Genomic DNA, 25,372 nt, shown 5'->3' with positions numbered 1-25,372 from the left:
TACCGATGACCACCCCGGTGCATACTGTGTCGGCACAGACTGCAGAAGTTCCCCTGTCGGCACCAAATACTCTTGGTGTAACGGCTCCATTGGAACAGGTGTGCTCTCGCAGTGATTGGGCTGCCAATACTGTGGTTCCTAGCTCAGCACCTATTTTTTCGCTGGTATGTCTATGGCCACGGCTCCACCGACAGCTACCAGTCCTCTCAGAGCTCCTCACCTGGAAGCAGGCTTCTCAGGGCGGGGTGTGACCCTGGTTCCGAGGTTATCCTTCTAAGTTCCGGGCTCCCATCCCTCCTCGGACGGGCCTGCTTTCCAGGTGATGAGAGGATCCTTGCCTCAACAGGCTCACAGTCAGCACCAATGGCATCGACACCAGAAACCCCCCCCCCTCTAGCATGCAGCTGTCCCAACCCCCTACTCTGGGATCCTGAGCACGGGAGCCACAAGACCTTCCCTTGAAGGGAACCCTTTCTCTGGTGTCCTCCTTAGAAAATCCCACTGGGGAGCCACCCCGGAAGAAACGTTGCAAGAAGGAAGCACCTTGATTCCCCTGAGGAATCCATCATCACTGAGGACACCAATTTCGATGAGGGAGAAGGGTCCCCACGGTCTCCCTCGGTAGACATTTCATTTGGAGACAATCTTGAGATCCTCAAGCAGAGAGGAGACTGGAATTCCTCTAACCCTTCTTCGGAGAAATTGGTGTTTTTGCAGGCCTTCCGTGCTCAGCCATCTACTTCCTGGGTGACCCCACCTGCAGATGAGCTTGTAAAACTGATCGTGCAGTGTGCCAGGAAGGCCCCAGACAACTTAGAACCAGTCCCCCGGAGGCCAAACAAAATTTTATCCACCCCCCGAAGACCAGCCCATTTGGTCCAAGCAGTTGGTAGTTGAGTCCATGGTCGTGTCAGCGGCCACCAAGAGGGACCTGGTAGAAGATAGTTCCACTGTTCATCCCCCGAACAGGAAGTCTTAGGCTATGGACAGACTGGGGAAGGAGACCTACACTTCAGCGATCTTTGCCATTAGATTGCTGAACTGTCTGGCACACTTCACTCGCCTCCAAAGAGACCTAATCTCAGAAATGTCTACCTCTTTGGCGGGGGTACTGCCTGATGAGATGCGTGACACTGTCACCTTGCAGCTGGCTACCCTGGAATCTATCTCGAACTCCTCAATGCGCTTGATATCCCACATCACTGAGGGGGCAACTCGAGCAGCCGCATCAGGTATCGTCATGAGACGGCATGCTTGGTTGCATTTTTGTGATTTCGCAGACCCCTTTAAATCTTCCCTCATCAACATGCCTATTGACGAATCTTCCCTTTTTGGTCCCAAAGTAAGAGACACACTATCACGAAGTGAGGAAGACGGAAAGACCTTGTATGCTGTGGGCATACGTGTGTGTGTGCCCCCCCCCCCCCCGAGATCCTGTTCCAGGAACCAGAGGGGAGGAAAATTGTGGTTCATGAAGTCCCAAGGATCTTTTCGTGACACTCGTGGTGAGCAGTACCCCTATGGCAGGCAGGGCAAACCAGCTCAGAAGACGCTTCGGCAGAGGGAGAGTCAGACAAACCAAGAGGCTTTACCTGTTCCTCCTTCCTCCGCACGATGCTCCTGAGCAGTTAGCAGCCTCTGGGCTCAGTCGTTCCTTTATAGGAAGGACGACTGGATGTGTGTATAGATCTCCCCAGATATGCCACATAAAGATGGATGGAGCGCCTCCGAGATTTCTCCGCCCCTCGCTGGGAGCCATTTACTACCAGTTCATGTTGTAGTAGCTCATCTTCGACTACAAGGATTCCATGTGTTTATATCTAGGCGGATGGCTCCTTACCGCCGCGACCAGGAATCTTCTCATCATCCACAGCCTCTCTGACCTTCAAGGCCTTGCTGTTAGGCTTAGGCGATGGAAAAAACAAAAAAATCCTAAAAAAAACAAAAAACAAAACACTGGATTTCTTCGACTTCGACACAACAACCTGTCGAGTTTTTCCTCTCTCTTCCTCAGGCTCAAAATAAAGCCAGCCAGAATCAAATCTTTGGTGTCGGCCGTTCTGCCTTCCCAGCCCAGCCAGGGCCACTGACCATAGATGGCACCTGGTTCCCCATGGAGGCCAATTTGCACAAAAATGTCCTGGAATTGAGGGCAGTTCTCTTAGAGTTGCAAGCATTCCATACATCCCTCCCTTCTGGGACCATTGCAATTCAATCGGACAACATGTCAGTCATCTGGTATATAAACAAACAAGGCGGAACCAGGTCTTACGCCCTGTGTCGGGAAGCCATGAGAATTTGGCACTGGGCGATAGCTTCCAACCGCTTTCTTATAGCAACACGCATTCCCGGGAGTTCCAACCTTATTGCGGACAATCTGAGCAGGAACATCCTGATGCCTCACATGTGGTCCTTCAGTCCTATAATAGCAGATCAGATCTTCCGTCGTTGGGGCAGGCCTTGCTGCGACCGGTTTGCTTCCCCTCTAAACAGCAAATGCAGAAGCTACTTTGCCCTGACCCCCCCCCCCCACACACACACACAGGGGGAGTCACCGAGGGATGCTCTGATGCACGATTGGCCCCCGGGTCTGTTATATATCTTTCCCCCGTTTCCCCTCATCCCGAAATTCCTCCAGAAAGCTCAAAGGTTGAGAAGCAAAGTGATCGTCATTGCCCCTTATTGGTCCCATCAAGTTTGGTTCCCTTTCCTATGGCCTCATCTGATTTACAGCCTGTGGATCCTTGATCAATCCCAAGGTCTGCTGTCTCATCCTCAGGGACCGATTCACCCCAATCTCCACAGCCTCAAGCTCACAGCTTAGTTTCTCCACTTCTGATGATTGCTAGGCTACCCAATATTTCCTCTCCTGATCTTGAGATTCTTCTGGCTTCACACAAACCCGCCACCAGGAAAATTTATTCTAGTAAGTGGGCTAGGTTCTTTACATGGGCCAAAGATCATGACATTGACCTTTTCTATGCCTATTCAGTAGATCCTACAATATCTGACTACCCTTCTACGTGCAGGAGCTTCAGCATCGACTTTTACTGTACATTTAGCAGCTATCTCAAATTTTCACAATGGATTTGATAATTCTTCTGTTATGTCACACTGTCTGTGCAAAACCTTCTTGAAAGGAGTATTACATTTTAAACCTCCTGTCAAGCCCCCCATCGAGTCTTGGGATTTGACTTTGGTGCTTCAATCGTTAACAGGCCCTCCTTTCAAACCTTCTAATTCATATGATATAAAATTTTTGTCTTGGAAGACTCTGCTTCTAGTAGCCCTTACCACAGCAAGAAGAGTATCTGAGTTGCAGGCCTTAAGTGTCAAGAGACCTTACTCGATTTTCCACAGGGAAACAGTGTCCCTACATACTGACCCATCCTTCTTGCCCAAGGTCATTTCTGGGTTTTCAGTTAACCAATCTATTTACCTGCTGGATTTCTTCCCTAAACATTCAAATAGAGGGAAATATATTTTACATACCCTTTATGTTCATTGGCAACTTTGCTTTTACTTGGACAGAACTAAATCTTTCAGAAAAACAGACGAGTTGTTTGTGGCCTTTGTGGGACCCAGCTTGGATAGACCTGTCTCCAAAGTAACTCTATCTTCCTGGCTTAGAAACGTCATTACCTTTACCTACCATCAGAATAAACTGTCGTTACCTTCCAGAGTAACGGCTTATTCGACTAGATCGAGGGCTACTTCTGTGGCTTTTCATTCCAGAGCCTGTATGGATGATATCTGCGCACTTGGGCAAGACCTCATACCTTTATCACTCATTATAAATTGGATTTGGCCTCCAGGGGATGAGCATCCTTTGGTTCTGTGGTGCTCAGGAATATCCTTCCTTAGTGCCACCCAGGACTCAAGTAGCTGGGAACTCGGTCCTAACAGTAAGGAATGAATAAAGATTTACAACATCAGATAAAGAAGTTATGTCTTACCGTAACATTCCATCTGTGTTGTAGATCTTTATTCATTCATTACTCCCCACCCTCCTTCCCCTGCCTGGACTCCTGGTGGACTTTAGGATTGCCTAGTCAAGGTATTTGATCAGACAGAGCCTCCTGCTGTCTCTTTTTATTAGCTCCACAATATAAGGGCAGGCAAACAGTCTGAAAAGACTATGAGAGGGGCATTATGGGTAGGTCTTAGCTGAGTATTTTTGGCTGGCACAAGCTTGGAAAAGGCCGTGTTGGTTCCGAGGACAGAACCAAAGTCCTAATAGTAATGAATGAATAAAGATCTACAACACAGATGGAACGTTGTGGTAAGACATAACTTCTTTTTTTTTTTTTTTTTTTTTTTTTTTTTTTGAGGACACTAATCTTTTTACTTTTGAATCTCTGAAGTCTCTCAAGTGGTGTGATATGTTTAGACAAGTACATGCCAAAAGGGGCATTATATTCAATAATGTGTCTGATAAGGTATGAGTAAAGGGGTATTAAGACTTCTTTGAATCTAGTGAAGATGCCTTTAGAAATTAGAAGAGCCAGATAAAAGGCTTTCCAAACTGCTGTCAAGACGTGCTGGTCAAATAAGTAATTATCATCATCGAGTAACACCACCCAATTTACAGTAATCTGCAAACTTAGTTAATCATAGGGTAAGAGTGCTGGCCTGAGAAACAAATGCCAAATAGGAGAGGGCCTAAAACTGTGCCTTGTGATACACCACTGGTAACTTTTTTGGTTTCAGTAGTGGCACCTGTAACTCTAACCACTTGAGTTCTGTCAGACAACCCCACAGGGTAAGGATATATATTCATATTTACAGGTCTGTCAATAATGCCTCCATCGAAATATTGTCAAAGGCCTTGGCCAGGTCTAGATATGTTGTATCCACTGCATAACCACTATCAACTGCTTTACTTATTTTTTCAAAGAAATTAATAAGTTTAGAGAGGCAGTATCTTCCTTTGGCATAGCCACATTGACGATGGTTCAGTAGTAAGAGATTTGCAATGTCCAGATTAATGTGCTTCATAGCCTTATGTATGAGGTTAGTGAGCCTAATGGCTCTGTAGTTACCAGTGTCTGTGGTTGGCCACCCTTGTGTAATGACATTACAATGGCTGCTTTCCAGGCTTCAAGGATGTAACCCATGGAAAGGCTTAGATTAAAGAGGTTAATTAGGGGTTCAGGTAAACCATATTTGGCGCTGATATGTTATCAAGGCCCATGGATGAAGTTTTCTTAGTTTTTGGGAAGGCTGCGAGAATTTGTTCCATAGTAATTAAAGGGGATGTCTGGGGATTGTGGAACCTGAACTGAGTGGAGTAAAATTAGCACTAAATTTGTTAGCTAGGGTATTAGCTATTTCTTTTGGGAAAGAATGTAGAATTGTTGGGTGTTAAGTTTTTAACGTCTTCACACAATTAAAGAAGAATTAGTGGTTTATTTTGGTTTTAGTGGCTGTTTTAAGTTCATACTCAGGTTTGAGCTTCCTAATAGTTCTCTTAAGCTCTTTGTTAGTTTGCTCAAGTGTGTTCTGATGGTAGGTAGATTGAGAGACCTTTTAAAAGCATTAAGTATTTTCTTTCTCTTGTTATATAATTTATTTGTACAGGAATTTCACCAAAGGGGTTTGTTTTTAAAATTCTCATTATATTTGGTGCACAGAGATACTCTTGTTTATAGGAAAAGTACCACCAGTTTTAAAGGAAAAGGTGACCAAATTAGGGTTTGATTTAACAAGGCTTGATGATAAATAAGGAGATGAGCAAAAAGTGGCTATACTTGTGAGGACTAGATCAAAGATGTTCTGGACTCTAATAGGATGGTTAACTACTTTTGAAAGAGCGTTAGCATTTATAATGGCAAGGAATTGCAAGGCATACCGACCATTTGCAGTGTAGGTTAGCCAGTTTCTTGATGGATAGTTGAAGTCCCATAGTAGAAAGGTCTTGGGTTTAATGGGGATTTCAGCTAATTTAAGACAACTGCACAGAAGGGGATGTAGAGGGTGTTCTATAAATAGTTTGTCTTGTTTATGGTGACTTGGAGTTCAAATGTGGTGTCCCAAGGAATCTCTCATGAGGTGATGATATCATTGACAAATACTGATACTTCCCCACAATTGCCAGTAGGTCTGAAGACATGATAGGCATTATACCCAGGAAGAGAGTGAGTGCTTTCATTGCATGGCGAAGGGCCTTGGGAAATCATCATTATCCTGTTATTGATTGCCCCTTTACCTGTTTTGTATTGTGACCCTTGGATTTTATTTGTGTAATTGAACGTGCACACCAGCTCCAACTGATCTAATGTGGAGGTCCTTTGATAATTTTTTGGTTGGGTATTCCTTCTTCACTGTGCAGAATTCTGCATTTTTCTGAATGTAGAATACTTGATATCAGTTTGCAACATGCGAAATTCAGCACCGCTGTCCTTATTGCCTTACTGTACTGATGTGAAATACAAATTGTTAATACATGTTCCGTTTTAGATTGATGAAGAACAGTTCCAAAAGATTCTGAACTACATCAGTAGTGGGAAACGGGAGGGAGCCAAGCTGCTTTGTGGAGGAGGTGTTGCTGCTGACCGAGGTTATTTTATTCAGCCAACTGTGTTTGGAGATGTGCACGATAACATGGTCATTGCTAAAGAGGAGGTAATTAAACCTGTTCTTTACTGGCTACTTTTCAGAAGTTGTTTCCAAATATTTCATTTGATGTTTTTTCTCTCTAGATTTTTGGACCAGTCATGCAGATAATGAAATTCAAGACAATTGAAGAAGTCCTGGAAAGAGCCAATAACACCAAATATGGATTAGCAGCAGCAGTATTCACCAGAGATATAGACAAGGCCAATTATATGTCTCAGGGCCTACGTGCTGGAACTGTTTGGTAAGAGACTGGTATTTAACCGCACTTCATTTTCTGGTTCAGTATAGTGAGCTCCTTATTGTATTCTTTCATGTGTGTTACAAGTTTGTGAACACCTACAGGCTCCAGTAGGAACAACAGTATGAACCAAAAATTAAAAAGTGTTTACTAGCTTTCCATATTAAAAATTGTATTTATTTTGTTGTTGTCCCTCTAGGGTGAATTGTTACGATGTGTTTGGAGCACAGTCCCCATTTGGAGGTTACAAGGCTTCTGGTGTTGGTCGAGAATTGGGTGAATACAGCTTAGAAGAATACACAGAAGTAAAAACTGTAAGTCTGTTTTACAGTGCAGTTTGGTTCATATGTTTTACTAGAAAAGGCATGGTAAGTTGAAATTAGCTTGTTTTGCTAGTCAAGTCTGGGGGACTAGAGGAACAGCAGAAAGCTGAAGGTAGAAGGTTAATAGGTAAGATTATTTGTATGCATTTATTTTCCTTTGTTAACCAGTTTAGTTTTAATAGGCTAGTAGTCTCTTTTCATGGGAGACCCAAGGAGGTAGTTATACTTCAAGAGGAAATTTTGCCAGGGCATTGGGGAACTTACCCTACTTTTTTCGATAGGTGCCTTGGGATCTTTTACATCCTTCTGAGTTACCAAGAAGTTGGGGCCTCAGTTTAACATCTCACTGAAAGGACGACACACTCAGTAGTACCCCTTTATGATGCACTGCACTGTAAGCAATCCATGTATCTGATGTGTGAATAGAACTCATAGCCTTATACACCAAAGGTGAGTGTGCTATCTGTTGCACCACTGATACTGCAAGTATTCTGAAGATTCATGCTATTCATACAGTGCTGCTTATGTCTGACATAACATACTTTGAATGCAGTGTGCTTTTTTTTTTTTTTTTTTTACAACCATAACAAAGACTTGCTTTATGTCCATCTGCCTCCCCACAGACACACACACATACCTGCATATGCACATGGGCACACACAGACAAACTGCATGCAGGAGATTCTTTCCCCCCTGTGTGATTGCAAGAATCCTAGTCCTGTGTTTGGGTTGCATTTTAAATGATTAGTGGAGCAAATGTGTGTTGACTTCTGCTGGATGTTAGTGCCAGTGTGTAGTACGGGTATTGGAGAGTCCCATTAAGCAGTCATGTGTAGTGTGTCAAACACTGAAGTCCACTGAGTGTTTTGGAAAGGTGTCTGCCTTGGGCAAACAGACTGTACTTCTCCAAGTAGTATAGCCCTGTATAGATGTTGTGTAATTACAGCTTTTAGTTTCATTTTTTATGCAACCACAACACTTCAGTCATTGGCACACTTCCTAGAATGTCCTTTTTTCTTTGCTTCCCTCCAGTGTTGCGTTATGGCCACCCCTAAGACTGAAACTGATGACCACTGTTAATACAAGCTGGAAAACTGAACATACAACATTGGCATTTGTGATCATTCTAACTGCAAAGCAAACCTAAGTAGTAAAAACATATTAATGGTCTCAGAAAATCTTGTTCGCATCAGGTGTGTCCAGGGTATATCACCCAGTATATTTGTGCAGACTTCTTACTGTTTCAATTTGTGAAATAACCATTGTCTAAATGTCTTGAAATTTTCATCTTGAACCGAATGCCAGAACTGCTTAATCTTATTAAAGATGACAGTCCATATTCTTTCCACTTCTTCATACCCCTCACCATTTCGAGATACTTCCTTTCTTCCTCTGTTCATTTCTTCACCCTTGGATGATACACTTGCACAACCTTATTTGCTTCTTACACATCAGAAAATGTCTTAAATTCAGATTTAAAAAACACTTGAAATGGTGTTAAACAGTGAAACTTAAGCTTTCATGCACGCTATTCTGTCAGGGCAACAAGAAATTGTGCTGTCTGCTTCCTAGCATAATACAAATAGTTGATGTTATGTTGTCCTATGTCACCTTAATTCTTACTGGTTGGATTCGGAGCTGATCCTCAGCTCCATCTCGGCCGCATACTATATCTCGAAGTCTCTCACTTGGCTCGTGGCTAAATACCTATCCCATCATGCAGTGGTGTAATTAGCCAGATCTCGTTTGCCACTTAACAAGATCGGAGGCTCTTCATCTTGACCGCGGCTAAGTTTTCAACATTTTATGTATTTTCAAGTTGCTGTTGCTCATTTAGATAGATATAGCTAGTACTATGTATTTTTACACTTTCTGTGTTGCGTGTGCTTATTCATACCATATTTAGTCATTACTGCTGTTCTGTTTGGCCGTCGCCCTTTATTCGCAGGCCTAATTTCCTATCCCGTTATAAAGTTACCCACTATATGTAGGATTCCTTCTTTAATTTACGAGATTGTTAGTGGGCACACTGTTGCATTTTAAGTGTGTGTTATTCCCCATACTATAATCCTTATTTCCTTCTGATTAGCCATGCTTGGCCTGTTTAAGTTAGAGGGCCAAGCGCCCGTTTAAGCTAGAAGACGGAGCTAAACTTTTCCTTTCTAATTACTTGGTTTTTGAGACCGTTATATATTTAGATTAGTGTGTGCTGTGAGTTTATATTTACATAGTTCTTGAGAGTGCTGTTTGAGTTACTAGTTACATTATGTGTGCTGTTACAAGTAGTATAATATTGTAGTCTGTGCTTCTTATACTCATAATGTCTAAGGAAACTAGAGAAAAGGAAACAAAGCTGTCTGGTTTCAAAAAGTGTGAAAAGTATTCTCAGAAAATGTCATTGACCAATGGCCATAACATTTGTGTATATTACTTAGGGGCCATTCACTTACAGGAATTGTGTACTAGAGAGGAAAAAAATAAGCTGATCGTTAGAGGACTACTGCAAATTCTGTTCTCCAAAACTTTGGAAAGTCAGAGTACCTCCAGTAAGTCCAAGTCTCCTTCTTCAAAAATGTGACAAACTTTCCAAAAGACCTCCTTCTTCTTCCTCATCTGGTCATTCAGAACCATCAGATAAGACGCCAAAAATTTCTTCTTCAGGAAAATCAACCTCCTTGGCTCCACAGGTTTTGGAACTGAGAGAATCTTTGAAATTAGACACGCCAATTCCTTCGGCGCCACAGCTTTCGGAGCCAAGAGAGACTGACATTCTGAGCCGGTCCAGTCCACTGAATTATTGCCAGTCTCCTCTACTTTGAGATCTCCCATATTGCAGAGATCTTGCTCACCTACCCTTTCCTCTAAGTCCTCTAGAAGCCTTTCAGATGATGATGTGGCCAGAGTTGTAGAAAGACTACTGAAGTCGCTGCCACTGGCAAAATTATTTTTGGCTCTGACCCATTCCGTGTCGGAGCCAACTAAGACTCTTTCATCCACGTCAATTCCTCCTCAGAGCCAAATTGGATCTTTGGAGCTGGAATGCTGAGTACCCATTGTTGTAGAATCTTTGGTTTCGAGACTCGCTAAGGGGATTTCAAAACCGTTGTCTTTTCCGACATCCTTGGTGCCATCTGGGTTGTCTAGGAGCCGATGCTTACCAATATTACCAATCGGTTCCCGGGGGGGCACTCGGACCCGAGACTCTTCGGTTCTGAGCTTACCTCTCGGGGCTTTGGCGCGGGTGAGCTCAGCTCCTACATCGGGTTCGGAGCCTGTCTCATTGGTGCCAGGGATTCCCTCTGCTTCTTTGGAACCGGAGGCGTCCTCAGAGCCAGGGGGATCTGCTTTTGAGCTAATGAGGAGTGTGCTGTCCCCACCTACAGCTCTACACAGAGGTACTGGTATTCTTCCCTTTAAGGCATCAGCTTCTGTCTCGGCACCACCCCATCCGCAGGACAGCAGAGATTCAGGGTCTCAGGGAGCCCCATTGGGTGAACCACATTCTTCCGAGACCTCCCCAGAATACCCTTCTGAGGAGGCTCCTCAGAAGAGAACATGCAAGAGAAAGCATCTGAACTCACCAGACAAATCAGTCACCTCCGACACTGACCTTGGGGAGTCAAACGGGGTCCCACGGTCGCCCCCTGAAGATATCTCCTTTGCGGGTATATTAGAAATCCTAAAATAGAGAGGCGGCTGGAAGCTCGTCAACCCTTCTGATGAGGAGTTGGTGTATGTGAAGGTCTTCTGATCTCAACCGTCAGCCTCCTGTGTCTCTCTGCCTTTTGACAAACTAATGGAACTAGTCAAAAGGCGTGGAAGTCACCAGGCGCAATGGAACCAGTCCCTTGGAGGCCAAATAAATTTATAACCGCACCAATGGACAAGGAATTTCTTATGAAAGGCACCCCTCTCGATGCTATGGTGGTGTTAGCAGCCACCAAGAAGGAACTCTCTGAAACGTCCTCATCTGCCCATCCACCAAACAAGGAGACTCAAACAAAGGACAGATATGGGAAGAGTGTTTTCTCGTCAGCGACTTTTGCCCTTAGATCACTGAACTACCTAATGCACTTCACTAGGCTTCAAAGAGATCTTCTGAAGGAGTTAGGAGATACTCTCCAAGGTTCACTAACTGCAGGAGTCTCAGACAAGGTGACCTCTCAGCTATCCACTTTAAATTCCTTAGTTAACTCCTCCATGAGACTGATTTCCTATACAGTGGATGGAGCGAGTAGGGCTGCGGGTTCAGGAGTTTCCCTAAGGAGACACTCCTGGATGTGCTTGTGTAACTTTGCAGAACCTTTCAAGTCTACTTTTGTCAATGCCCCTTTTGATGGTTCCTCACTCTTTGTACCCAAAGTCAAAGACACACTCACCAGATGCGAGCAGGAAGGAAAAACTCTCTCTGCCATTGGAGTACGTTTTTCCGTGCCTTCCAGACCTTATCCTAAGGGTCAGAAGGGTGCTAAAATGTGGTTCAAAAAATCCCAGGGAATTTTTCAGGACGCACGACGTGAATCCTTCCCCAGGGGCAGAGGGGGAAGTAGTAATGGTAGAAGTCCACGAGGCAGAGGAGTTCTGCAAAACCAGGGTGACCATGATTCCTTTTCATGGGCGACCCTACCAGCAATCCTGAAAGGAGGCCCGTCTGCTCTAGTCGAGGGGCAGTTATCTTTGTACCCCGAAGCCTGGCGAGATATCACAAGAGACAAGTGGATACAAAGTATAATATCCAGAGGTTATTCCATTCCCTTCTGCCTTCCCGTTCCACAAATCAGAAGTATCCCAGACATTCCACCCAGTCAAAGGGAACAAGCAACTATAGAGATTAAAATGTTGCTAGACAAAAGAGTCATCCAAGAAGTCCCCACGGACCAAATAGGATTCGAAACTTACTCAAGATTCTTTTTAGTATCAAAAAGAACAGGGGACTGGAGACCCATATCTGATCTCAGCAAACTAAACGAATCCGTAAAAAAGTCCAAGTTCCGGATGGTGACACTGCAGTCAATTCTTCCCTTTTTAGGGGAATGACAATTGGATGTGTTTGATAGACCTCCAGGATGCGTACTACCACATAAAAATGGACAGGCCATCAAGGAGTCACTTACTCTTCCGGCTGGGAGCCAGTCATTACCAATTCCAAGCTCTGCCCTGTGTTCTCACTACAGACCCACAGTGTTCACCAAATGCATGGCAGTAGTCATGGCTCACTTGAGACGGCTAGGATTCCAAGTCTTTCCATACCTAGACAACTGAATCCTGACTGCCACCACCAAGCATCTACTACAACAGTCAAGAGACGCCACTTACAAATCTGTTCTCAATTAGGGATAACAATAAATTCAGAAAAATCTGCCTTGTTGCCATGTCAGCATATTACCTTTATAGGAGCAGAACTATAGACACTGACTGTATGACGGCAAAGTTGCCTGCAGAAAGAGCTTTTGTACTCAGGGAACAGATTACCCATCTCCTACCAAAAACAATAACACTGAAATCAGTTCTAAAAGTCCTAGGAACCATGGCAGCAATTCTCAGTGGTCCTTACAAGAACTTCCCATGTCTCACCAGATCAGCATTACAGAGTCATGAAAGAAGGATCTAAGATGGTGTCTCCTTTCCAGTCAAGTCACGTTAGGTTGACCCTTTATTCCACAACAACCTCTGGCAACAGTGGCCACAGACACCTCCCAGATAGGGTGGGGGGGTCATTATCTGGGAAGGAGGGTCCAAGGCACATGGCAGGAACATGAGACCCATTTGCACGTCAGTGTTCTAGAGATGAGAGCAGTGCTCTTGGCGTTGCAAGCACTTCAGGACTGTCTTCCACTAGAAACAATTGCAGTTCAGTCAGACAGTATGTCAGTGGTTTGGTACATAAGCAAGGAGGAACCAAGCCCTACCCCCTTTGTTGAGAGGCATTCAGAGTATGGCAATGGTCAAACTCTTCCCAACGTTTTCGGATAGCAATGGATATCCTGGGGAAGTCCAACGTGATAGCGGACAGGCTGATCAGAGCAATATTAATGCCTCACGAGTGGTCCCTAAAATAAGAGATAGTGGAAAGGATATTCTGGAAATGGGACCAGCCTTGCTGCAACCACTTTGCCACTCCCATGAATGCCAAATGTAGCAGCTACTTTGTCCACGATTGGCCCTCGGGACTACTTTATGCATTTCCCCTAATACCCAAAGTCATTCAAAAAGCCAAGTTGCTGGGAAGCAGGAAAATTCTCATTGCCCCATACTGGCCTCATCAGATTTGGTTTCCCTTCCTCTGGCCTCATCTTCAGGAGGTACTGTGGGTTCTAGACCCAGTTCCAGACCTTCTGACTAATATGTCGGGACCACCCCACCCCCTCCCTTCAAACCCTCAAGTTGGCAGCATGGCTGCCCCAGTTCCCAACTTAGTCAGGCTTAACAGTTTCACTCCAGCAGTAAGACATATCTTAGTATCCTTACACAAGGCTTCAACGAGGAAACTATATTCTAGTAAATGGAGAAAGTTCTCATATTGGGCGGAGAGAAGAAACATTGATTAGGTTCATAGGTAGGTACTAGGCTATCGGCCCAAGGGCCTACGTAACACTAGCCAACAAGGTTCCCTGGCTTAAGCTACCCAAGAAAGTTATTTTTCTGTGCCAGTGTTGAGCAGACACACAGAAGTCATCCCTGGGGTGTATTTCCTATTTCCCATCCACTCATCAGGATTTTTTTTGAAGAGTGCTAATGAAGAACTTTGCTTGACATAGATGGGTAGCCTGTTCCACAGTATGGGAAGTCTCTGGGACAGGAATCTATCCCTCCAGCATGTCCTGTTTATTGTGGTGACAAGGTTTAGGTCCCTAGAGCGTGTAGCTCGGAGGGATTGGGATTTCTTTAGGTGTAGCATGTCTAACAGCTCTGGGTTTGACATAGCTTTATATGTTAGGCAGAGATCACCTTGGAGTAGGCGATATGCTATGGAATAAAGCTGGAGTTTTTTTGAGACGGTCAGTGTAGGGCATTTGTTTGAGGCCAGTAATCCTCTTTGTGAGGTACTTCTGTGGCCTTTCCAGCTGCTACAGATGTCTTGTGAGTACATTCCAAAAGGGGCGTTGTATTCTGTAATGGGTCTAATGAGTGTCGCATAGAGGAGAACAATGACCTCTTTTTTTCCTGGATGAGAACCCTTTTATAATGAGGTGTGCCACATAGGACTTCCTAACTACTGTGGCGATGTGACTATCTAAGGAGAGACTACTGTCCACCTGGATCCCAAGGTCTCTTATCACACATTCGGTGTTAAGTAGATTGCTGCCTATGCGGTAGTTCATGGGTACAGAGTTTTTACCAAAGGGGATGACACTACACTTTTTGGCATTGAGCTTGAGGCCATAGCTATGACACCAGGCATTTGTCTCAGCGAGGCCCGTCTGTAGGATGTCCACATAATTTGGGGACTTGACTATGGCTCCCAGTTTGCAGTCATCTGCGAACTTCGTTAGCCAGAGGCCTTCTGTGTTAGCCTGTACTTCAGAGAAGTAGATACCAAACAGGAGAGGTCCCAGAACGGAACCCTGTGGCACTCCACTTATCACTGGTTTGAGGTCAGATTTGGAGTCTGCAACTTTTACAGTGTGGGTTCTGTCAGTGAGCCAGTTGGTAACCCATCTTGTGACGTAGGGATTTATACCAAGTTTAGTGAGTTTAGCTATAATTCCAGAATGGGGGATGGTGTCGAAAGCCTTGGCGAGGTCAAGATAGGCTGTGTGAACCACCTTACCCTCATCTACGGCTTTGGTGACTGCCTCAAAGTTGTCAATCAGGTTCAGGAAGCATGATCTGCCTTTCACAAACCCGAACTGGGTGGGATACAGAGTTTGGAGGTTACCAATGTCTTTGGTTATGGGTTCCATGGTGATACGTTCCATGGCCTTGCAGACCAGGCTCGTCAGGCAAATAGGTCGATAGTTCCTGGGATCAGTGGTGGCTTCCTTTGTGGAGTGGGATAACTGTTGCTGTGCGCCATTCAGTGGGCACAAAGCCTGATGCAAGGCTATTATTTATCATGGTGCTTAAGTGGGGAGCCAGTTCGTTCTGAAATTCGTGTAAAAGGCAGCCTGGGATGTTGTCCGGTCCCATAGATGCTGTGTTTTTGGCTTTAGAGAGTGCAGCTTTTACCTGCATAGTTGTCATTACAGGGACTCTGCATTCTTCCTGTATAGATATGGGCCCTTTAGGGGGTGGGGGTGGGGTAAAGTTAGCACTGAACTTATCTGCCAGGATGTTGGCAATATCAGTTGGTTCTGTAATTTTCGTGCTGTTGATGCTGTAACTCAGAGCAGATCTGGGTGTTGCCATCGAGATTCTTGACATAGCTATAGAATGCTTTGTGGTTGTCCTTAGAATTAGTGGCAATTTTGTTTTCGTAGCTAGCTTTGGAGGATCGTATAAGGGATCTCAGCTTCTTACTGAGGCTGACAAGGGAGCTCCTCCACTCATGGGATTTTACTCTCTTTTGCAACAGTTTCTTCCTTCTGTTGTACAGTTTATTTATGGCAGGGGACCACCAGATCGTCTTCCTATTTTTTGGAGGATAGCGTCTTGGTTCTGTTTGGGATAGCACGATCCATGCATTCATGTAAGTGCTTATAGAGTGCATTTGTGTAGGATTCAGCCGTTGTAACTGTATTGTCCATCTGCACGGGTGTCATGAAGTTTAGCACTTCTGTCTTAAGAAGCATGAAGCTGACTTTGGAGAAATTTTTTACCATGGTTTCCTTAATGGGGGGTGGGGGCAGGATGTGGATATCAAGGGTGATTAGCTTATGGTCGGATTGGACCAACGAGGAGTTGACTTCAGGTGTGGAACACCAGTCACTCATGTTGGTAATGATTAGGTCTAGGATATTGTTGCCCCTGGTGGGGGTTTGGATAAGTTGATCCAGGGCATTGGAGTTTATGAATTCCGGAAAGCGTTGAGATAAGGAGTTGGTACACGAGTAGTTTTCCCAGTTAATGGTGGGGTAGTTGAAGTCGCTCATTATTAGGGTGTTTGGTTGAACCCTAATATTTTCCAGTACATCAAGAAAAGAGGAGTGGGAATCCTGGGGCATGGTGGGCGATCTGTAGCAAGCTACAATTTGGACTACAGTTTTGCCCAGAGTTAGTTGCACTTGGATAACCTCAGATGCATTATGCTGTGCAACTAGCCTGGAGGTGTGGATATCCTTAATGAATATGGACACACCTCCGCCTTTGGTGTTTCGGTCCAGGTTACAGGAGGTTACATGGCCGAAAAGTGTGGTATGAGTTATAGCCTGGTAGTGCAGGGGCACTCTCTGGAGCATTGAACCAGGTCTCAGTCACTACACAGATATCGATGTTCTCCATTTTAAGGAGTGCCTCGAGTGAGTGCATTTTGAGATTTAGACTTCTAGCATTGAGTAGCATTACCCTCAGTTTTTGCTTGCCTGTTCCTGTTACGGTGGTGAATTTGTCATTTGAACCTTGCCTAAAAAAGGCACTATAGGGGCGGCAAGAGCCTTAGCCAGTATCCAGAATCCCAGGCGCGACAGGTGCAGGCCATCTGTGGCAAAGCATCGTGGTCTGTCAACCATGTCATCCCAAGCAGATCCCTTTTTCTGCCCCAATCAGCTCTATTCTTGAGTTCCTATCAGAGCTTTTTCAACAAGGTTCAGCGGCAGCTACTATTGAAGTACAATTAGCTGCAATCTCAAATTGTCATATAGGTGACTGGACTCCTAACTTGATGTCACACAGATTGTATAAAGCATTCTTAAAAGGTGCTTGCTTACTAAGACCTACCATTAAAGAACCACTCTCACCATGGGATTTGAATTTTTTTCTAACATATCTGACCTTACCCCCCTTTGAACCCTCATCAACATGTGACCTCAAATTCCTGTCTTGGAAAACAATTTTATTGGTTGTTATTACAAGAAGAGTTTCAGAATTACAAGCTTTATCAATCAAATCTCCTTATTTGATCTTCCATAGAGTAACTCTCCAAACAAACCCATTCTTTTTACCTAAAGTGCGTTCACAAAATAACTCAAATCAATCTGTTGAGCTGCCAGTGTTTTTCCATATTCATGGGAACAAGGCGGAATACAAGTTTCACCAATTAGTTGTGCATAGACAACTTCACTTCTATTTACATAGAACCAAAAACTTCAGGAAGTCTGATCAATTGTTTATTTCCTTTTCAGAAGTCAAAAAAGGCATGCCATTTTCTAAAGTCTCACTCTGGCTTTCAAATTGCATTATCTTTATTTGCAGTTCTAATAACAGACGACTACCATTCAAAGTCAAGGGTCACTCTACTAGGGTCATGGCAACATCATTCGCTTATCTAGCTAGGGACAGGGCCACATTTGTTTCCATTGTGCTGAAAAGTGTATTCCCATGAGCCATCCAGGAAATGTGTTGCTGGGGACGCTGTCCCAACCAGTAAGAATGAAGGCAAGATAGGACAACATAACAAAGAAGTTGTGTACTTGCCATAACGTTCCATGTTTGTTGTCCATCTCGCCCTTCATTCTTACGACCCCCCACCCCACCTTCCCCCAGCCCAAGGCTTCTGGAGGACCTAGAGAAATTCCTTCCTTAGACAAGGAGCTTCTCTGACTTTCTTTCCTTTCTACATAAACTGTGATATATGACAAATGTAGACATATTGCTATGGTTAGCAGCAAATGAGATCTGGGGAATTACACCACTACATGATGGGATGGGTATTCAGCCACAAGCCAAGTGAAAGACTTCGAGCTACAGTAAGCGGCCGAGTTGGAGCCAAGGTTCGACTCCGAACCCAACCAGTAAGAATGAAGGGCGAGATGGACAACAAATATGGAACGCTATGGTGAGTACATAACTTTTTTTTGTCAAAAACACTCACTCATCACCAAATGTATAAATCTACTCCTATTCATAAAATTAAAGTTATGTTTCACCTTAACTATGCATCTTTGTGGTCCATTTATATTCTTCCTCAATGTATGAGTTCCAGATCTAACTCACCCACATTCTACAGCCTTTCAGATCCAACTCTGGAGCTCCTCACTCTACCCTTAATGCTCTAGTCCGCCCACAATACCTCATCAAATTTGCTGCGTTAAAGATCTTAAGATATAAAAAAAGGAGTAATAAAACTAGGGCTCAAACCCATAACAATAGGTTCCAAAAATCCATCAGGTCAATCCAGAAGATGACAGGAAGGAGGGAAGAGAGTTGAGGAAGAATGAAAATGGACAACACAGATGCATATTTATGGTGAGTACATAACTTTAATATCTGATGTTATACTTTTTATTTTTCCTCAGCGTATGGGACAGCGTCCCCAGCTATATGAATCTTGGGTGGCCCTCATGGAAGGATATTCCATAGAACTGCTGAACGAAAAGCAGCTCTGTTTCTAGAAGTTAAGACTAACTTGTAATTAGCAATAAAGATATGAGCATTAGATCAGGTGACTGCTGTGCAAATATCATGAATGGAAGTTCTATACCAGAAAGCAGAAGAGGTAGCTATGGATCTAGTTGAATGAGCTTTAGGTGATTTTTGGTAATGAGAGAGATTTTGTTGGTAATATACAAAGGAAATGCATTTAGTTATCCACTTAGCCACAGTAACTTTAGAAATTGGAGATCCCAGCCTGTTTCGTAAGAGAGATAAACAACTGGTCTGTTTTCCTGAAATCTTTTGTCCTGTGTAAATAGAGGTGTAGATGATCTTTGTGTTTCACTGTTGCTGTCATTACATTTGGGATATCTGCTTGCAGGTAGCCCTCAGTCGGCCTGATTATCAAAGTCTTCGGTCCTGCGTCAGTTGCTGTCTCATCTTCCATGACGTCAGGTAGTCAGGGGTATAAAGCATGCAGCCGACACCATTACATCAGTCTTTCTTGCCATGCAGTGCCCGAAGCAGAAGCCGTTCGCAAGTGCCAGTTGGCAGACTCCTGAAATTTTCGTTTTCGCGTTTCAGATCCGAAGTCTTCAACAAAGCTAAGTACCCCGTTGGAATCCTTTTTCTTGCTCTAAACTGATGTCAGTAAAAGTTAACAATTGTATTACTTGTGGAAAGCAAATACCTCATAAAGATTTTCTTTCGTGCTGCATTCCTTGCTTAGGCCCAGACCACAACGTCCCTCGCTGTCAGTTTTGTGCCTTATTCAATCATCAAACTATTTGTCGTCTGTTCATTTTCGCATTTAACTATTGTGGTACTCGGTTCAGTTATCCAGAAATGTCTTCGGTAAGCCATCCGACTAGCGACATTCCAAAAAAACGCAAAGATAAAGACAGAGACAGACTGCATAGGTCCAAAGCTGCCGACGATGCTTGTCTTAATCTAGTCACCAGTTCGCCAGTACTCAGTGAGGCGCTTTCGCAGCTCCTAATACCCACTACTTCAGATTCGCAGGCCTATACTGAGACCCATTCTGAGTCCGGTATGCCGCGAGATGCTTCTTTGACTATGGAACCTGCGGATGTCTCTACCTTGGATGGGCCTGGAGCCGCTGTGCAGGCACCGGCTTCTGAGGGTGCATTCAGGCCTACTGACTTGCATATTGAACCAACGCCATCTTCTTCTTCAAGGCCTAAAACTCGATCCATGCCTAGAAAACCGACGCCCAGTCCGCATGGTCAGGCCCCTATGCCTAAAAAACAAATGATAAGAATGGCTGAAGACCTTATTACTCTAATCAGGGGAAGCCACCCTTCTCCCTCCAAGAGACCTAGAACTGATTTTCCTTCTGATTCTTCTGATCAGGATTCTGAAATTTCTGTTTCTTCTGATGACCAGGATTTGCCCTTATCTACTTATGAGGATTCTGATGCAGAGGACTCCATTCCTTCTGCGTCCCCTCCAGAAGATTTCTCTTTTGGTGAAACTTTGCATATTCTTAGGGAACATTTCCGCTGGGAAAGCCAGGATTACTCTGACTCCAAAAAGAGGCTTAGGGAATTCATACTCCTACCTAAGCACAGGCCTTTAGCTATCCCTCCTGTACTGGGCATTGTAGATGATGCCTTCTTGGAATCTAGTCTGGCCCTAGACACTTTACCTCTGGCTCCCAGGAAACCTGACAGGTATTAGAGTCCCTGACTCTCGCAAGTTCCTCCTGAAGAATCCTACTGCGGATCCTGAGACAATTTCACAGGGACCCAAAGGCATTAAGGCTACCACTGCCAAAAACTCTAACCCATCTGATAGAGATTGCAGGGCCCTGGACAGATGGGGTGAGAAGGTATACACTTCTGCTACTTTGGCCATTAGGGCCTTAAACTGCCAATTTCATATGTTAAAGTATCAGCAGCATATTATTGGATTACTTAAACAGAAAATTATGTTGATTCCCGACTGTGCTAAAAATAAAGAATTACAGGATTTAATGCATTCTTCTGAACAAGTTGGTAAACATACTTTGCAGTGTGGTTTTGATTTATTAGAGGCATCTTGCAAGGCTGCTGTCACTGGGTCTGTACTTAGAAGGCATGCTTGGCTTAAGGAGCAAAATTTGCCAGATCATGTTAAAGCTAAATTACTGGATGCTCCCTTAAACCAAGACTGCCTGTTTGGCAACAAAGCAGAAGAAGTACTTAAAAAGATGGAGGAAAAAGCTAAATCTATGCAACTTGTTAAAGATTTCCTGCAAGTACAGCCTCCCAGATTTAGTAGGCACTAGCCGTCTAAGAATTGGTCCTTTCCTGTCTCTTCCAGGCCTTCTCAGTCCAAACTCAGGGCCAGCAGACCACACAGGCTTCAGTCTCAAGGTACTGACAGGCCTAATCAGTGGGGGGGCTCCCACTTCCAAAGCTGGATGTAGTAAGCCACCCCACCTATGGTAAACTGTCACAATGACAACCTTAAGCCCTCCAAGCCCTGCTCAACTGACTGTTCCTTTAGGGGGAAAGATCGCCCTGCATGCAAAAAAACTGGGAACTCGTTACCTAAGACAAATGGGTTTTAAATATAATTTCCCAGGGATACAGATTCCACTTCCACTCCTTACCAACCCCAAACGGTTGGCTGGACCTACCCCTAAATCAGTGGGCAGAGGCTCAAAAGCAGGTTCTCTCTCTCTTCTAAGTATCACGGCTATTCGACTTGTCCCAGAAGAGGAATGGGGCAAGGTTTCTACTCAAGATGTTTCCTGGTACCCAGAAAAGACAGTTCCTGGCGTCCTATCCTGGACCTGTCTATCCTAAATACTTTTTTGGTAGTCCCAAAATTCAAAATGCTAACTCTTCATCAGCTGCTTCCCATGCTAGGCAAAAATGCCTGGTTGGCAACATTGGATTTAAAGGAGGCTTACCTGCACATCCCAATAAGGGAATCTTGCAGAAAATGCCTATGCTTCAGAGCAGGCTACATGCACTATCAGTTCTCTGCACTGCCCTTTGGCTTATCTACTTCACCCAGGGTATTCACAAAGTGCCTATCTCCAGTCATTGCATTCTGTAGGCAAAGAAATATTCAAATATACCCATACCTGGACAATTGTCTAATTCAGGCAGAAAGCCAGGACATACTATTAAATCATCTGGCATTTGTAAAGAAACTACTAACTTCACTGGAGTACACCATAAACGAAAAGAAATCGCACCTAGTACCCTGCCAACAAATTGTATTCCTGGGAGCAAGCTTGAATACAACTTCCCAGATGGCCTACCTTACGCCAGAGAAACAAGTTTGACAGGCTACTTCAGATTACTGGCCACAAAAACCCAGCTATCTGCAAGGAAAATACTGCAAGCCCTGGGGTTCGTGGCCTCTTGCATTCTACTAATTCCATATGCAAGACTGCATATGAGGAAACTACAATGGTATCTAAAAAGATTATAGTGTCAACATACTCAGGACCTACATTCAATGATTCCTATCATTCCTTGTATAAGAACAGAGTTCCTTTGGTGGGCAGAGGCCTGCCACCACAACAAGGGACTGCCATTCACTCTACCCCGTGCCGCCCAAACCCTAACAACAGACGCATCAGACTATGCATGGGGGGCTCATTTGGCAAGGCAGTGCATTCAGGGCAAATGGAACCCGACTCAAATGCACCTGCATATCAGTCAAAAAGAAATGTTAGCTGTACAGAATGCTCAGACAGCCTTCAAGGACCACATTTTTCCAAGACAATTATTGATAAGGATGGACAACACCACTGACATGTGGTACATAAACAAGCAGGGGGGAACCCACTCATACCCTCGCTGCAGACTAGCCATGGCTCTTTGGAAAACAGCCTTGAGCTACCAAGTGCACCTACAAGCTCAATTCCTGCCAGACAAGCTAATACACTGGCAGACGACCTAAGCAGAAATCTCATGGACCCACACGAGTGGAAACTGGAACCAAAGATGTTATGTAGTTCTATCTCGCCTACCTTCTTGCCCGTGGGTTCGGCCGATTTTAATAGCTCGAAGTCGCTCATTGGCTGGGCCAAGTGGGTATCCCATGGTGCACTGCTCCATATCCCCAGATCTTGTTTGCCGCTTGTATAGCTCGGACGTGGTCTTGCTTGGCTGTGGCTAAGTACCCTCTTTTTGTTATTTCTGTTAGAGAAATTTGATATTTCATACCCAAAAGCTATTTTGATAGCTATTCTTGTTGCTGTGTTTGAGTGTGGTAGTTGTGCTTTTTGGCATCCCTAACTGTTCCAGCGGGCTAGGCCCGTTTTAGTTAGAGGACCTAGTCCTCCCCTCTGTTGTTAGATAAACTATTAGTGTAATTGTGTTTTGCCTGTGTGTCCCCTTAGAAGAACCGTTTTCAGTTAGAAGTTCTTAGATTGTGTCGAGTAGAGTTTTCTGGTGTATCTACCTTGTGTGTTGTTCCCGCCCTTTTTTGTGATTTGTGTCTAGGTGGTTTCGCTTAGCTCTAGTTGTAAGATGTCTAAGGATCAGAAGGAGCATAAGCCTTCTGGCTTTAAAAAATGTTCCAAGTGTGGATATAAGATGTCCATCACGGATGGACACTGTGTGTGTTTACTGCCTTGGAGCCATCCATTTACAGGAGTCATGTAGCTTTTGCCACGCGTTCAGTCCTAGGGTGCTCCAGGAGATGAAAAATAAATTAATATTGAAGGGATTTCTAAAACCGTCGTTTGAGGAAGCTATAGACTCGGCTTCCAGTTCTCAGTCAAAATCCAAAACTTCCAAGGCTAAGAAAAGGTCTCCGGCTCCATCTGTCTCTTCGGAGCCTCCGGAGAAGATTACTGTACTGGACTCTACTTCCTCAGCTCCACTGTCCTCGTGGCCGCAGGAAGTATCAGTGTTAACTGAATCGGCATCGGCTCCTATCATTCTTGAACCCATTCGGAGCCGGTCGCCCAGTGTGATGCATGGTTCACCTGACAAGAGATCCCGATCTCCATCGCTCTCCTCCAAATCCTCCAGGCTTTCTGATTTGGATGTTGATAGGGTGGTGCAGAGGCTCCTGCAGTCGCCGGTGTTGGCTAAATTGTTCTCGGCTCCGACCCACTCGGCTCCGGAGCCAGTTCCTATGACCGTTTCGATGATTCCTCCTCCAAGCACATCCTTGTCGTTGGAGCACGTATGCTCCGCTCTGAGTGATGTTCCTACGCCGGCTCCGATACCCCCTCAGGGTCTATCAGTGCCGACCTTGTCGGTTCCGTCCATGGGGTTCGGGACTCGGGTCTTTTCGGTCGGGCCCGAGGGAGATACTTCGGGACATCTGTCGGTTCAGAGTATCCCACTTGGTGCATCGGCTCGTGGGACCCCAGTTCCGGTCATGGCCTCGGAGGCCGGCCGGTCCTCGGACTCAGGGGGACCGGCCTTCTAGGCCATGGGGAGCGTGCTGGCCAGGTCAGCTACATCACTCGGGTCGGACATTCCGTCCCCCACCACCCCGGCAAGAGCCTCTGATACTCACCTATCCATGGACAGTAGAGCGCCAGGCCCAAAGGATACCCTCACGAGTGGTCCCCAACTTTCTGAGGGTCTCCCAGAGTTCATGCCTGAGGAGCCTCCTAGAAATAAATTGTGCAAGAGGAAGCACATAGACTCCCAGGATGAGTCTCTCACCTCGGATACTGACCTCAAGGAATCGGAATGGTCTCCCAAGTCATCCTCCGATGATGTTTCCTTCTCCGATATCCTGGAGATACTGAAACAAAGAGGTGACTGGCCTTCCAAAGCTCCTTCCGAGGAGGAGTCAGTATTCCTTAAGCCTTTTGGTGCTCAAACCCTCCGCTTCCTGGGTGTCTCCACCCTTCAACGAACTTCTTGACCTTATTTGTCGAAGAGTGTGGGAAAACCCTGATTCTGTGGAGCCCGTGCCCAGGTGTCTCAACAAATTCCTTTCCGCCCCCCAGGGCAAAGAGTTTCTGTCAAAAGGAGTCCCTGTAGATGCCATGGTGGTGGCGGCAGCCACCCATAAGGAAGTAGCAATCTTCTTCATCCGTCCATCCTCCCAACAAGGAGTCTAGGACCATGGATCGGTACGGGAAGCATACCCTATCTTCAGCAACCTTCACTCTACGGTCGCTGAATTATTTGTCTCACTTCACTCTGCTCCAGAGAGATCTCCTCAAAGAGTTGGGAGATACTCTTGCGGGTAACATACCTGAGGCGGTGGCTCAGACGGTTAACACCCAGTTCTCTACCCTCAACTCCATTGCTAACTCATCCATGCGGCTCATTTCGTATGCAGCCGAGGGAGCGAGTAGGGCAGCAAGCTCAGGGGTCGCCCTTAGAAGGCAAGCCTGGCTGCACCTGTGTCACTTTGCGGAGGCCTTCAAGTCTTCCTTCACTGACGCCCCCTTTGACAGTTCCTCCTTGTTTGGGACCAAAGTGAAAGACACCCTCACCAGGTGCAAGCAAGAGGGAAAGACCCTGTCTGCCGTAGGGGTCCGTTTTTCCCTTCCTTCTAGGCCTTATCCCAAAGTCCAGCTGGGGGGGGGGGTCAAGAAATCACAGAGGTTTTTTCCTGCCGCACAAGGTGAACCCCCCTCCAGAGGCAGGGGGGGTTATTCAGGGAGACGTCGCCCCAGAGGCAGAGGGGGCCCCTGCAATTCGGGAGACCGTGACTCTCCATGAGGGTGTGCCCGACTGCGCTTATCCGGAGCCAGTCGGGGGTTGAATTTCCTTATACCCGGAAGCCTGGGAGAGCATTACCCAGGACCGATGGGTATTACGGATAATTTCCAGAGGTTACC

The 25,372-nt window shown here is 45.2% G+C and overlaps 1 protein-coding gene across 1 annotated transcript in view; it reads left to right on the top strand.

The window, feature by feature from the left end:
• ALDH2 (aldehyde dehydrogenase 2 family member) overlaps nucleotides 1–25,372 on the top strand; it is a 1,229,710-nt gene that overhangs the window by 1,145,259 nt on the left and 59,079 nt on the right. The window contains exons 10-12 of the mRNA XM_044068619.1: nucleotides 6,460–6,624; nucleotides 6,702–6,859; nucleotides 7,056–7,170. Of these exons, the coding sequence (XP_043924554.1) occupies nucleotides 6,460–6,624; nucleotides 6,702–6,859; nucleotides 7,056–7,170 (438 nt within the window). The remainder of the gene's footprint in view (nucleotides 1–6,459; nucleotides 6,625–6,701; nucleotides 6,860–7,055; nucleotides 7,171–25,372) is intronic.

Source organism: Protopterus annectens, chromosome 4.part0 (genome assembly GCF_019279795.1).
Source record: "Protopterus annectens isolate FY-2018-M chromosome 4.part0, PAN1.0, whole genome shotgun sequence".
NCBI classification, from domain to species: domain Eukaryota; kingdom Metazoa; phylum Chordata; order Ceratodontiformes; family Protopteridae; genus Protopterus; species Protopterus annectens.
Note: the sequence above shows the minus strand (reverse complement) of the source record. Positions and strands in the feature narration are given on the sequence as shown.